Below are 11,966 nucleotides of genomic sequence, written 5' to 3' on the forward strand. Positions count from 1 at the left end.
CACCGGTATGTGCCAAAAGATTGAGAACAGTCCCAGCTCTGTGTGCTGGGGCAGCTCCGTCCTCTTGTAACTGTCCCACTGCAACTTAACGTGACTTCCCTCCAAAGCTAGCTTCCTCAGGAACGTACCATAGTTAAGTTGTCTCATTCTATCACTTAGCATTCATCATATCTACATAATTACAATTGAAAAGTGTCCAGGCAAATTAAGAGTGGCAAACCAACATAGCAACAACAGTATCCTCCTGTTCCCATCTGAGCCTGAGAGAGAAACAAAAAAAAACCCCCACAACCTTCCTGAAGTAACACAAGAATTCTCCCTTATAACAAACTATTCAACACAGTATTTTAGTGCTAATTAATAAGAGGGACATAATTAATATGCAGGCCAGTTATTTCAGAAGTGGTTCATTAAACTGATTAAGACAACCTTGTCTGTTATCCCTCCACCAGCAGCAGCATGTTGACCTCATAATTTATTTCACAATTTAGGCTTGGAGATGATCTCAGAAGGAATTGTCACCATTAAGCTTGCTTAGCTTTGGGAATAAACTGTCAAACATCAGACTTAATATTTGGAAGTGTTCTTTACCAATTTCACCCTAAACTACATGTTGAAACATCTGTATCTTACCTTAGCTGAGTCTCAAAGGAAGTAATTGGAAAGAATTGGTGTAATAAGGACAAATGGTACATGGTTCCACCTGGCATCAGAGCAAACAGATCTCCTGCGGGGTTGACCCGATTCCATCACTGCAGATTTAGGCATAATTCCCTTACAAGCAAGCAAATAAAATGACTTGAGATCATCTTGCGAGTCTTATTAGTATGACAGATTACATATCCAGTAACTGACAGACATTTGTAAACTCCCTATCTTACAGCTGCAAATGAGACTGTCCCTCCCATATTGTGCTGGGTTTTGGGTTTTTTTCCAATCTTTTTCTTCTTTTTTTAAACATACCAAACACTTACACCATACTCCTTGATGTCTAGAGGTCTGTCCTCACAGAGGGCAACACTTTTCACGTAGCGGTACGTGACACATCACAGAACAGTTTGTCTCTATCAGTGAAAGTAACTGCAGCTTTCCACTTCATGCTATATTGATCAGCCAAGCATTTCGTGCTGGTTTGACCTCACTACTATTGCACAAATGCATTCAGATTGACACACAGGTACTTGTACCGTGGTGGAGCCGCGCATTACAGATCCCTCGAGAAAACAAGGAATCAGAACACAATCATTCCCACTGGAGTTTAAAACCGAGTCCAAATACTCATCAGGGCAAATACTGATCACTGACTGAGGTGCTGTGAGGAGGGATGCAGTCATTAAGGATTCCACCTCTCAGGAAGAAGCAACTTGTCAGCAGCAAGCCAGGGAGAGAGGAAGGTAACTGCTGAAAACAGGCCTTGCACTACCAGGGCTCCTCCTTAGTCCTTCCAGCTGAGCCACCTGTCACAGGGGTCTCACAGCTGAGCTGCTTCACCTAGGTTACTCTGCCAATTTAATTACAAGCTAGTTGGTTTACAATTCTGACTGTCAAGCATTACAACCTAAAGGGATGGGGGGCAGGGAGAATTAGGCAGTTAAGTAACTGTTCTGAACAGCCCTTCAATTCTGTTTGGCTTCACTGACTGGCTCCGAGCCACTGCCAGGGCATACAGAAGAATTTCCAACTGCATTTTATCACTAACCATTTTAGAATTTTCCATCTGCAGAAAAGCATTTAGCCAGTACCTTGCCTCACTGTCCATGGGAATAAAGAAAAAACCACTTTGATTCCTATTTTGTTACTCAAGAGTTCAGGGGCAACACGATGCCTGTTATTACCTTTGTAATTCTGTAATGCATTCACCCAGTAACTGCTGTTACCAGATCCCCTGGTCCCAAGCCACCACAGTTGTGGGGCACTGCAGCATATACAGTTCTCTCCTAAATCAGAGCAAATTACCTGCAAGCTCTAATCAAACAAGAAACATGGGCTATCCTCCAGAAACAAAAAAACCCCACCAACCAAAACCCTCTACTTTTGTTCCCCAAACCAGCACCTGGGGCTGTACCACTGTAGTAAGGTTCTGGATCTTTGATTTATTTGGCTTAAAAGCAGTAGCTAAATAGTTTTCAGGAGTCCAGAAAAGCAGCTTGTAGAGTAGGTGCTGTAGCATAAAACAACTGTGCTCAAATTAAGGGACCTTTCCATATGTAAATCCTCACCAAGCAGAAGAACTAGGTCATAGATATCTTCAGCTGTAAAAAGCATTTCAGCAAGCCGTGCAAAAGGGAAGTTACACTTATTGCTTAGCTTCCTTCAGTTAACCTGCAGAGCTGATGCACCCTCCACAACACCGGCATGTCAGCCCAGTGAGCCCCCAGCTGTGGTGCACAAATCTGAACACAACAGTACTGACGACTGCAGATGGAACTGCGCTGGTCTCCTTCATATTCCTGGCAGCACAGAGACCATCTCTACTCCACCAGCACCGCCAGGAAGACTGAGACACCAGAGTAACACAAAGACCCAGCCCCCCTGCCCCACAGCAGGAAAAGGGCTAGAGAAACCTCCAGTTGCAGTGTGAGGCCCTGTATGGCTCAACCTTTTCACTCACAGTCACTCAACTCCTGCAGCAAAGCAGAAGTAGCCTAGCAGGTATGGAAGGCACCTGCAAGCTGAGGCCTCGCTCTCACAATACCAGTATGGCATCAGTTAGTACAGGTGCAAACGAAGGCCAAACCTATACACAGAAATGTCCTTTTTGTGTGCTAATGATATACAAAGGGACAAGTAGTAACATTGGCTGTACAGTCTGGGAAAGAATGGCTTATATGCAAAGATTACTAAAATCAAAAAGTAGGTTTGTTCCACAAAAGGAATTCTGGAATAAACACCACTCAGGCTAGTACCATCCCTCAAACACGCATGCTAAACATTTTTTCCTTTTGTAAAACACTATGAAAGCCCTTTATCTCATTACTTCATTCCAGAAAGCTGTTCCAGAATCTGCAGGCTTACATAGCTTCTGAATTTGCTGCTGCAATAAATGCAAAAGTGGGGACAGCTTTTCCAGGCTAATGGAAGAAAATAGGAATTAAGTAAACGCACACCACATGTCTGCTTATTGGATGTAAATGTAGTCTAGTAATTCTTGACTAACTACCACCACACTTGTGGCAGGAAACTTAATGTAATCTTACATTAACCCTGTAACAGGCCATTAGAATAATCTCACACTTACAGAGCAAAAAAACCCTGAAGTGACCATTCTCACTGCTCAGTGGTCAAAACAACCATCTTTCTGTCAGCTTTGTTTCTAATAGGCTTAACATTTTGCTATGCAAAAAGTTGACTTGTAGCAAGAGATCAGTAGCTTAATCTAAAGCTGTCAATGGTCAAAGATTAGTTCGAGTAACTTTTTCTTAAGGGAAACACTGAACAATCCCAATGTGTTTCTAGTACCTGACAAATCACGTAACAGCAATTTTAGTGTAATGAAACAGCTTTTGAGATGCAATTTATGCTTTGAGACAGACGTGACAAAAGGCATCAGCTGCAAACTAGCTAGAGGCCTACAACATTTGGGCAATGCTTGTATAAGCAGTTCTGTCCATCTCACTGCATTTTTGATAATGCTTGTGCAGCTAAAGATGCTTGAAAAGGGAAGGGAAACTATACAGCCATGTACAGGCTATGACATTTAAGAAGTTACTCCACATCACCTGGGAAGCACCTGACACAAGCTTCCCTTCACCAGACACTTTCTTTAGATGCAAGAGATTTAGTGGGCCTCTGCTTCATTTTGCTGCCTCCACGTTTATCCGTGCCCCATTTGCACTTGCCAAGTTCATGTGAAAAATCCTCAAGCAATAGCCTGGTAAAACTCCCGTAGTCAGGCGAGGTATTGAGCCTGTTTCAACTCTCAGTATCAGCATATCCACAGGAGCCACACAAGTAGCTGACAACAGGTAGTAACCAAAATTGTGTTATAAAAGAGACCTTTTTATATTTACAAACAGCTCCACTGAACAAACTGACAGGTTTACAGAGTCACAAGTTGTGCTTTGTAAACATTAGTTTTAAAGGTAAAACCTACATTTTGAAGTTAAGAGCCTACAAAAAAGCCACTCAGCTGATACAAAGAGGGCCTGAAACCAAAAGCTAGATATTGTGAACTGCTTCCATTCACTTCTGAAGGGCATTTTGCTGAAAAATATTCTGAGACTGAACTAGAAGCTCCATTGAGAAGAGTGGGACAAGCTCAAGTTTAATCTTCTCCCTCAAAAGTCATCATGCTGAAGTGGAGAGACACCTTTCAAAGATGCGAAATGATTTAAGAACAAAAACTCTCATACACTCACTCCGAGATTCTCATGCTCTGAAGCCCATTGTTCCCCTTTATCTTTCTTTCCACAACTTACACAATGCAGATGGCTATCAACTCAGTCTGATAGCACAGCAAAAGCACATCATCTGTTAGCCGGGTAGAACAGACCACGTTTAACAAAATGAGTATTACACAACTATGTTCTCCCAAGAAAGCACAGTATTAACACTGGGATCACTGTCACAAACAAATGAATAGCCTGTGTCTTACGCATCCCATACAAAACTAAGAAAGCAATTAAACTGAACAAGTTGTTCCCTGCAACAGAGGGAATTAAAGATCATACCATTGCTGACACTTAAAAAGCACAGTACATGTCCACTCACGCCTACATCTTGAGGCTTCTTTTAAGAGAAACCAGAATGAGGAAAAACAAAATCCCTAATGCAAGAACTACTAAGCCATTTGCTTTGTTAACCAAGGTAACTATGGCCATAATCTCAACACTATAAGATCATTTCCAAAATGACAAATTAGAAAGGGATTGCGCTTAAGCAGCAAAATCCAAACTCATGAAACTTGAATGTTCAAGACCCTACAAAAACTCTTGAGCTTCATGCAGACACTTGCTACTATGCCTTACAAGCCATTCAAAGAAAGGGCACTTAAAGCTGTGGAATTTTAAGTATTATTAGCAGGTATGATGGTTACTAAATATTCTAGTAAGTCTTAGCCTTCTGTAAAGCAGAATTTGAGATACTTCTTTGATAACTTAAAGCATTTATTAATGTCAAGTTGCAGCTTTCAGGTGGTGTTGTTTTAGGGTGCTTCAGTTTCACCTGTAGGACCTTATGACCAAAGAACTAAAAATATCCATGTACCAATACAATAGTATGCTAGTAATTATTTCTGGCAGCTGCTTTTCAAAACAAACATATTGCCCGCATATGTAAGAACACCCTTCCCACTAACCTTTGTTAATCTTAATACCATTTTACAGTGTGTACATTTTCAGTGTTTGCAATGGGTGACACTGTCAAGATGTAAGGCACTAAAATTCGATTCACAGGACTTCCACAAAGCCAGTTATCTTTCACCTAATTTATTTAAGTTCCAATTTTTTTCCAATTCCAAACAAAAGCTAAATACAAGTTTTAAACAGGTAAGCACTAGTTTTATCCAAAGGGAGCAGGCTTATGCAGTTTTACTCCAGTAAAGTACTCAACCCTTAAGCAGAGCCTTCTTTGTCATCAAAACGATACAGTAGTCTTCCTTTTAGCATTGCACAATCTCAAAATGTTCTGTCAGAACCAACTTTTGACACTCCAAACACTATTTTACATTGTTTTATAATGTCTATTCCAAAAGAAAAAACCTCAATGGGTTTTCCATAAGAAATGTTTTAGAAACCAGTATTTCCTGCACAGTTCACCTGCAAGTTTACAAGTCTCAACTCTCAAGAAAAAATAATCCTCTACCAACATTGTTTCTGCAGCTATTATTTTATTTTTAGCTGCTTTAGCTACTTCAGACTCCAGGTCTGCCTCATCTGTATAAATGCATCCAACTCAAAAGAATACTTTCATACAGTTATACAGCAACTTGGGGAAAGAGATCCAAAACAGAAGTGCCAGTAAACTTAGACATGGCCCAGCAAAATAAGAGGCAAAAAATGCCTACACATTTAATGAGATGCCTTTTTTTTTAAAGAAAGATTTCTTTCCCACATTTACTTCCTATTGTAATAGCCACTTTTCCGTTCATTAAAATGAATGATAGTTCTCTTTGATACAATCATTAACAGCAAAGCTGTAAGGCTTTTATACCTGTTACATTCACTTCTCACCCTCCAAATACTGATGGTTAACATTATAGATGTTAGGGGGCATGACCAGCACAAATGGGAACACCACCACAAATGATCACCTTGTGCCTTCGGATACATTTGTTTCAGTGTACAGTCCCTTCATTTCACATTTTATAAGATGCTAATGCAGTGCAGAAGTGTGCAGAGCATCCTCTCTTTCACAAGGTCCATGCAGAAAACATCTAAAAAAAATTGTAAAGTTCTGAGATACAAATGATAAAAAAAATCCAGGATGATCAAGTTTCACAATGTATAGTGTTCTGAACATGAGTCCATTTTCTTCTAAATTCTGAAAGAATAAAGTGGTGAGGAAAGTGAAAATCCACTGCTGCATTCTGTGATCTTCCCCATTTTGCTGGCCAGTACCTTACTCTGGCATGTAAGGACGGAGGTGATCCTCTATGGTACCAACCGTCCAGTGAGTGAGCTGCTCCTGTGGCAGGTACAGGCAGATGCTGCATAACTTGAAGATTGTAGCTTTGTTTTTTGGAGTCTGGAGGCAAAGAAAACCCAAAAGCTATTAAGTATGAAAGTTAACTCAAGACTAATAGGCAGACCCCAAGCAGATCCAGCCCAATTATTAGCTTGCTGCTGGTTGTGGAGGAACACCACAGACATTTAAAAGTCACTATTTCATCCATTTAAGCAGCCTGAACTCAAGATTAGTCTGCAACCTCTAATGCCTAAAATATTTTCACTGTTCTGTTCATTCTTTACTTGAATAATTTCTGTAATATTACCCAAATTAAGCCAATGTTTTAATTTTTCCAAAACACTGTTAAATCTATTTTAGAGTATTTTTAATACAAGAACATCAATTCTATGTTAACACATCTGTGGCCTGTAACTAGTTTTTGCATGCGTGAATCCTATTTATAGCATCAGTTTCCTCTGAAACTGCTGGAATGCAAGCATGAGTGCATGATCAATTTTTCTACTTGAGTATTTTGCAATAAAATCACTGTAGTTCCCAAAAAGAAAAAGGACATTATGATTAACACACACATGTTAAAGAAGGACAAAAGAAGCTTACCTGCAAGTGCTGTCTGTCAATGAAGAGAAACACTGACTGGCTAGGGTTGTTGACAACAATTCCAGTCTTATCCTTTCGGCTCAGAACATGCAGAAACTGTTTTTCATAGTCACCGTGATGAAATTCGAACTTGGCCTGCGTTGTATAAGAAGGAGGAATATTTATTCAGCTAAAGCTTACATTTAACCAATTAGTCTCCTTCAATGTGGGGCTTTACAACCACTTTTGTTTCTTTCCTTTTATCATCTATGAAAAGCAAAAATTGGGGACCACAGCAACAACACACTTGAGTCTTGGCACAATTTAAAGAATTCCCTAATTTCATTCTGCCACCACAGACTTTAGTCAATGCAACAACGTATTAACAATTCAAAGGTACAACTACATATATAAAACCAGATTTAGCCTGTTGTGTCACAACATCCCTGTGCATCAGCAGTACAGCACATTTCTTCCACTAACTATTATTGCAGAACCAGCACAGCAAATACCTATTAGAGGGTTGAAAAATCTGAATGTAAACAGCTAGAGCTGGCTACTGAAAAAATCTAAAATTTTGGAATCTATTTCAAGGTAAAATTATAAGGCAAAAATTCCATCCTCCTCAGACCTTCTTCCATCTAACAAAATACAGCAACTTGGGATACTCTCAGAACCTTAATGACATCATCATATTTAGACAAAGATTCAGTTGTACTAGAGCCACAGCTAATCCACTTCTACAAATAGTAACATATGTATTTATACATACACATCATTTGACAAGATCCTTCAGACACTTAAATTTTGGAAGTGCTACTATAACCGTGCATAAAGATAGGAAGTAGAATTTGGCATTCCAAACTTTGACTGCTTCATAAACAGCCAGCATACTTTCTAACATCCACAGAAGTCACATACCTTATCAACTTACTCATTAAAAACAGAGTGCTTATCCTTCCCTCTAGGTGTAAGTTACTTATTGAAGTTAAAAACCAAAACCAAATACCTGAACAGGCCTAAAGGGTTCATCAGATCCCTTCCACCGAGAAAACAGGAGACAGACTATCTTCTCAATATCATTGCGAGGCCAAAGAATGAAGTCCATCTCCTGGGTACAGCCAATCACATCCTGTAAGTAGTAAAGTTTTGTACTTACATTCCTTCTGTTAGTCAAAGATACAGATAAGCAACTTGCCTATATACCCACATAATTAAGAGGTGGCACTTATTACCGCTTTTGTGTAATTTTCCATTTATACTACTCATAGCACAACTAAAGTCTTCCTTGCCTTCCATTGAGTTTTAGTATCCAGTTAATATAAATTCCAACTTTAAGAAAACATTAGCAAAGAGTATCTTCCAATATTAATTAAAAACCCACTTAGTTGTACAGCAAGACCTGTTGCAAGAATTAACACATGCCTGCTAAAGGACAAGGATGGCAAGAATACATAATTCCCAAGGCATATTTGAATGAGACAGATGAAAAGCAAAGCTTGAGCACTACACATTTAAACAGAATTTCAGAATACTTATGCTGTTACCCTTCAAACTAGGCCCCACAGACACATACCCTCAGAACCATCACGTAGCAGAAGAGTGAAGAAATAAAACGAGCAGGATAAGCCTTAACATTCACAAAGAGAAGCACAAGTGTTGAAAACAAACTAAAAAATTCAGCAAATGTAAAGAGTAACTTTACCCTGCGCATAGACTGGTAGCGGGGTGCATGAAGCTGTACTACATCCTTCTGCAGAAGCTCTAAGGAACTTTCCAAAGAATAGCTGGAATCCCGCACACCTTTCAGGATATTTTCTTCATAATTATTGGTCATGACTGGTATCACTTCAGACACTTCAAAAAGCGCTGACTTTTTCTTCTAAAAAAAAGCACAGGTTACATTAAGATTACAATCCTTTCTAGGCAATTATAGATAACATTTTATTTCAGAATTTGTTATTTTCTGTTAGCATTCATGTATGAAGTGCACAGCACATAGTTAGGACTTTGACACAAACCACAGTAAAATTTACAAGCAAAATCTCATAAACAGAATCAGTCCAACAACTTTTTATATAAAAAAGTTGAAGATGTTTTTGTAGTCTCCAAAGATGCAGATTTACATGCCAATCTTGCAAACATTAAAGCTGTATCTAAACATTAACAGCCCTGCCTTTTCATCATGTAGAATACATGACTTTGGGCTGACCAAGAGTCCTCTGCAAGCTTCTCTTTGCAAATCAAGTAGCACTCTCCCTACCCCCCCTCCATCTCCACCCCCAATACTTTATAAAAAGTTGGCGTTTTATGAAAAGAGAAATCTTTCAATGCCACCTTTGGTAACAGTGGGCAATCAAGATCCAATCTGAAGTTAGCTACAAGTCATAACTTTGCCAAAGAAGGACTATTTTAATTTGCTAAATAACTTTTATGCTCACTACAAATATTTCAATCTCTCTCAAGCAAGGCCAAAACATTACAGGGAATTTGGAAGAATGGTTTTTGCTGTATGTGAAAATCACTTAAAGTTGTGTGTCTGCTTCTAAAAGTTTTCTTCTAGCTTGTGAGAAGTCTTGACCTATTTAAGAACTACATGACAAACAAAGCATATTTTATCAAATAACCCTCCACACCCCAGCCAGAACACAAATAACAGGCAACTATTTGCTGACCAAGCTAGGCTGAGCTAAACTACTTTAAGCAAACTGGTATCTTTAGTTCTCTGCAATATAAACAAATTTTATAGGATGTAAAACAGGTATTTGCAATGTATTTCTACAAAGCAACCAGAAAGTAGTAAGAGTGCTCCAACTAAGGCCATTAAAGTCGTATCATCTAAGAAAATCTAATTGTTACCACTGCTTAAACATTATTATTTCTCTTTATTATGAGACAGTACCAAGAAATTATATCCCACTATATCCATCTCTATTTGCACTAGAACTGATGAACAAAAGCAAATTAAACTTAGAAATTTTAAGGAAACTTTTCAATTAAAAGAGTTCAAAGAGTCTTCATTGAAAAACACTTAACTATTACAGCAAATGCAAAAACTGTACATTTGAGGGGATTAAACAATTTCAGTGCTCATCTACATGCATTTCCTACATTATGTACTCTGTTGCCATTTGCTTCTATCTTCACTTCCTCAACATTTGTTCAGCACATTCACTTACTATAAGCACCTACTTTTCTTCACTTTCTGTGGACAAAAACTCTCCTACAACTCTGGGTCTATAGTTAGCTTTAGAAATACCACCAGGCTCCCCATCCCAGCTCAGCTGCGCAGCATCCAGCAGCAGCTGACAAAGCAGCCAAGCAAATGAAGACTCCCCTCTTCTCCCTTTCAAAATGGGAGCAGCAGTTCCACACGGGCCTGCATGCCTGGGCCATTTCCATTCTGCAACTTCTTCCTCCAACTGCAAGGTTTTCCCTTCTGCTTCGACCAGATAAACAGTGTAACTTTAGCAATCACTCCAGCCAGGTCTCCCTTCTCAACTCGACTGTTCACAGTCAATTATGCAATTCAGACCCCAATTAGGCTTAATGAATTATAGTATTAACTTCCACAAATATTTACCCAATACAGAAGTTACCAAATAATCCTTTAATGAGGCACTGGCACCCTCTGCATTGCAAAACTAGAAACATATGAAAAGCCAAAATAACAAACACAAACCAAGTAAACATTACATCAGCAATTAAAAAAATGTTAAAAAGTCACAGGAAACTATGAAGGAAAAACTGTAAGATGCAATCAGGCAACAAGATTTTGCACAGCAGCGTTAACATGCATTGCAAGAGACAACACAGTAAGACAGAAACATCAAAACCAAGTTACCTTGTCTTTGAACACAAAGGCAATGTACATCTTGAAGTCAAACTGGTCAGCTAAAGATTCTTTTTTCTTTCTAAGCTGAGCACGAAGTCTGTTCAGAGCTTGTTTCTTCCGGGAGTTTGGGTCCCCCATTTTGTAATACAGGTGGTACTAAAGCCTTTGGAAACTGTCGCTAAACTATGGGCACCTTTTCATAAGACTCAAGTACAACAGAAACAAGTCGTTTTATTCCTGCTAATACGACTGAATAGATAAAACGCGAATGTAACCCAAAACCACACCTCAGGCAGTATTTTATGAGAATGTCGTATCGGAGGGGTCAAGAAACAAAGTAAGTAGTTGTCCAGCCATGGCTGGACAAGAGGTTTTACAATAAATCAAGAAAAAACCTTAAGAATTTTGAAGAAAAAATTTGAACAGTTTAGCCGCAGGAATAAGTGGGTAAGAATGAAGAAAAAAACAAAAACAAATCTTATCACAATTTATGTGTACAATAAAAAGCAACTGGCACAAGCCCAATCCATGGGGGGGTATTTTTGCTCTGCTTACAAAAAAAAAAAAAAACAAAATGAAGCTGAAATTACAAATTGCGTTTTACCCCAGCCAGATTCATGACTCTACTGATTATTATTCTCAGCTTTCTGCTATTGCTATGCTGCCCGTCTTTTTTTTTTTTTTCTTTAGAATTATTACACTTGGTGGAGAGCAGAGAAAAGGGTGCAAAGGAGGAGTGCACATCCTGGGAGATATGAGATTTCTCTGCCAACAACAAAATCAACTACAGACAACACAGTGCTGGTTTGCAGGGGAGCAAAGAGAAAAAACAGCGGAGTCATTTCTAACTTCATCCTGCTCATCATCAGGCACATCATTGCCCTGAGGCTACTGCTGCCAAAGAGAAGAGGGATCATGATGGCCATAG

General features: G+C 39.1%; 1 protein-coding gene across 2 annotated transcripts; it reads right to left on the reverse strand.

Annotated features, from left to right (window-relative positions):
- Window positions 1-5,413: 5,413 nt before the first annotated feature.
- C2H6orf62 (chromosome 2 C6orf62 homolog) lies at window positions 5,414-11,715 on the reverse strand. 2 transcript variants are annotated; one of them, XM_054814109.1, is made up of 5 exons: window positions 11,048-11,715; window positions 8,909-9,085; window positions 8,213-8,335; window positions 7,225-7,359; window positions 5,414-6,373 (listed from the first exon to the last, which is right to left on the reverse strand). In XM_054814109.1, exons 1-5 carry the CDS (start codon window positions 11,174-11,176, stop codon window positions 6,350-6,352), a joined length of 588 nt encoding a protein of 195 aa, XP_054670084.1. In that variant the 5' UTR covers window positions 11,177-11,715; the 3' UTR covers window positions 5,414-6,349. The 2 variants fall into 2 exon arrangements, with proteins under 2 accessions (XP_054670084.1, XP_054670083.1); XM_054814108.1 differs by having other exon boundaries at window positions 5,414-6,684.
- Window positions 11,716-11,966: the final 251 nt, after the last annotated feature.

Source organism: Grus americana, chromosome 2, assembly GCF_028858705.1.
Source record: "Grus americana isolate bGruAme1 chromosome 2, bGruAme1.mat, whole genome shotgun sequence".
Taxonomy (NCBI): Eukaryota; Metazoa; Chordata; class Aves; order Gruiformes; family Gruidae; genus Grus; species Grus americana.

Coding starts and splice junctions, on each gene's coding strand:
- C2H6orf62 (XM_054814108.1), bottom strand. CDS start 11,176: ATGGGGGACCCAAACTCCCGGAAGAAACAAGCTCTGAACAGACTTCGT. Junction 9,086..11,047: donor CCTTTGTGTTCAAAGACAAG/GTAACTTGGTTT, acceptor GCTTTTTTTTAG/AAGAAAAAGTCAGCGCTTTT. Junction 8,336..8,908: donor GCTACCAGTCTATGCGCAGG/GTAAAGTTACTC, acceptor TACTACTTACAG/GATGTGATTGGCTGTACCCA.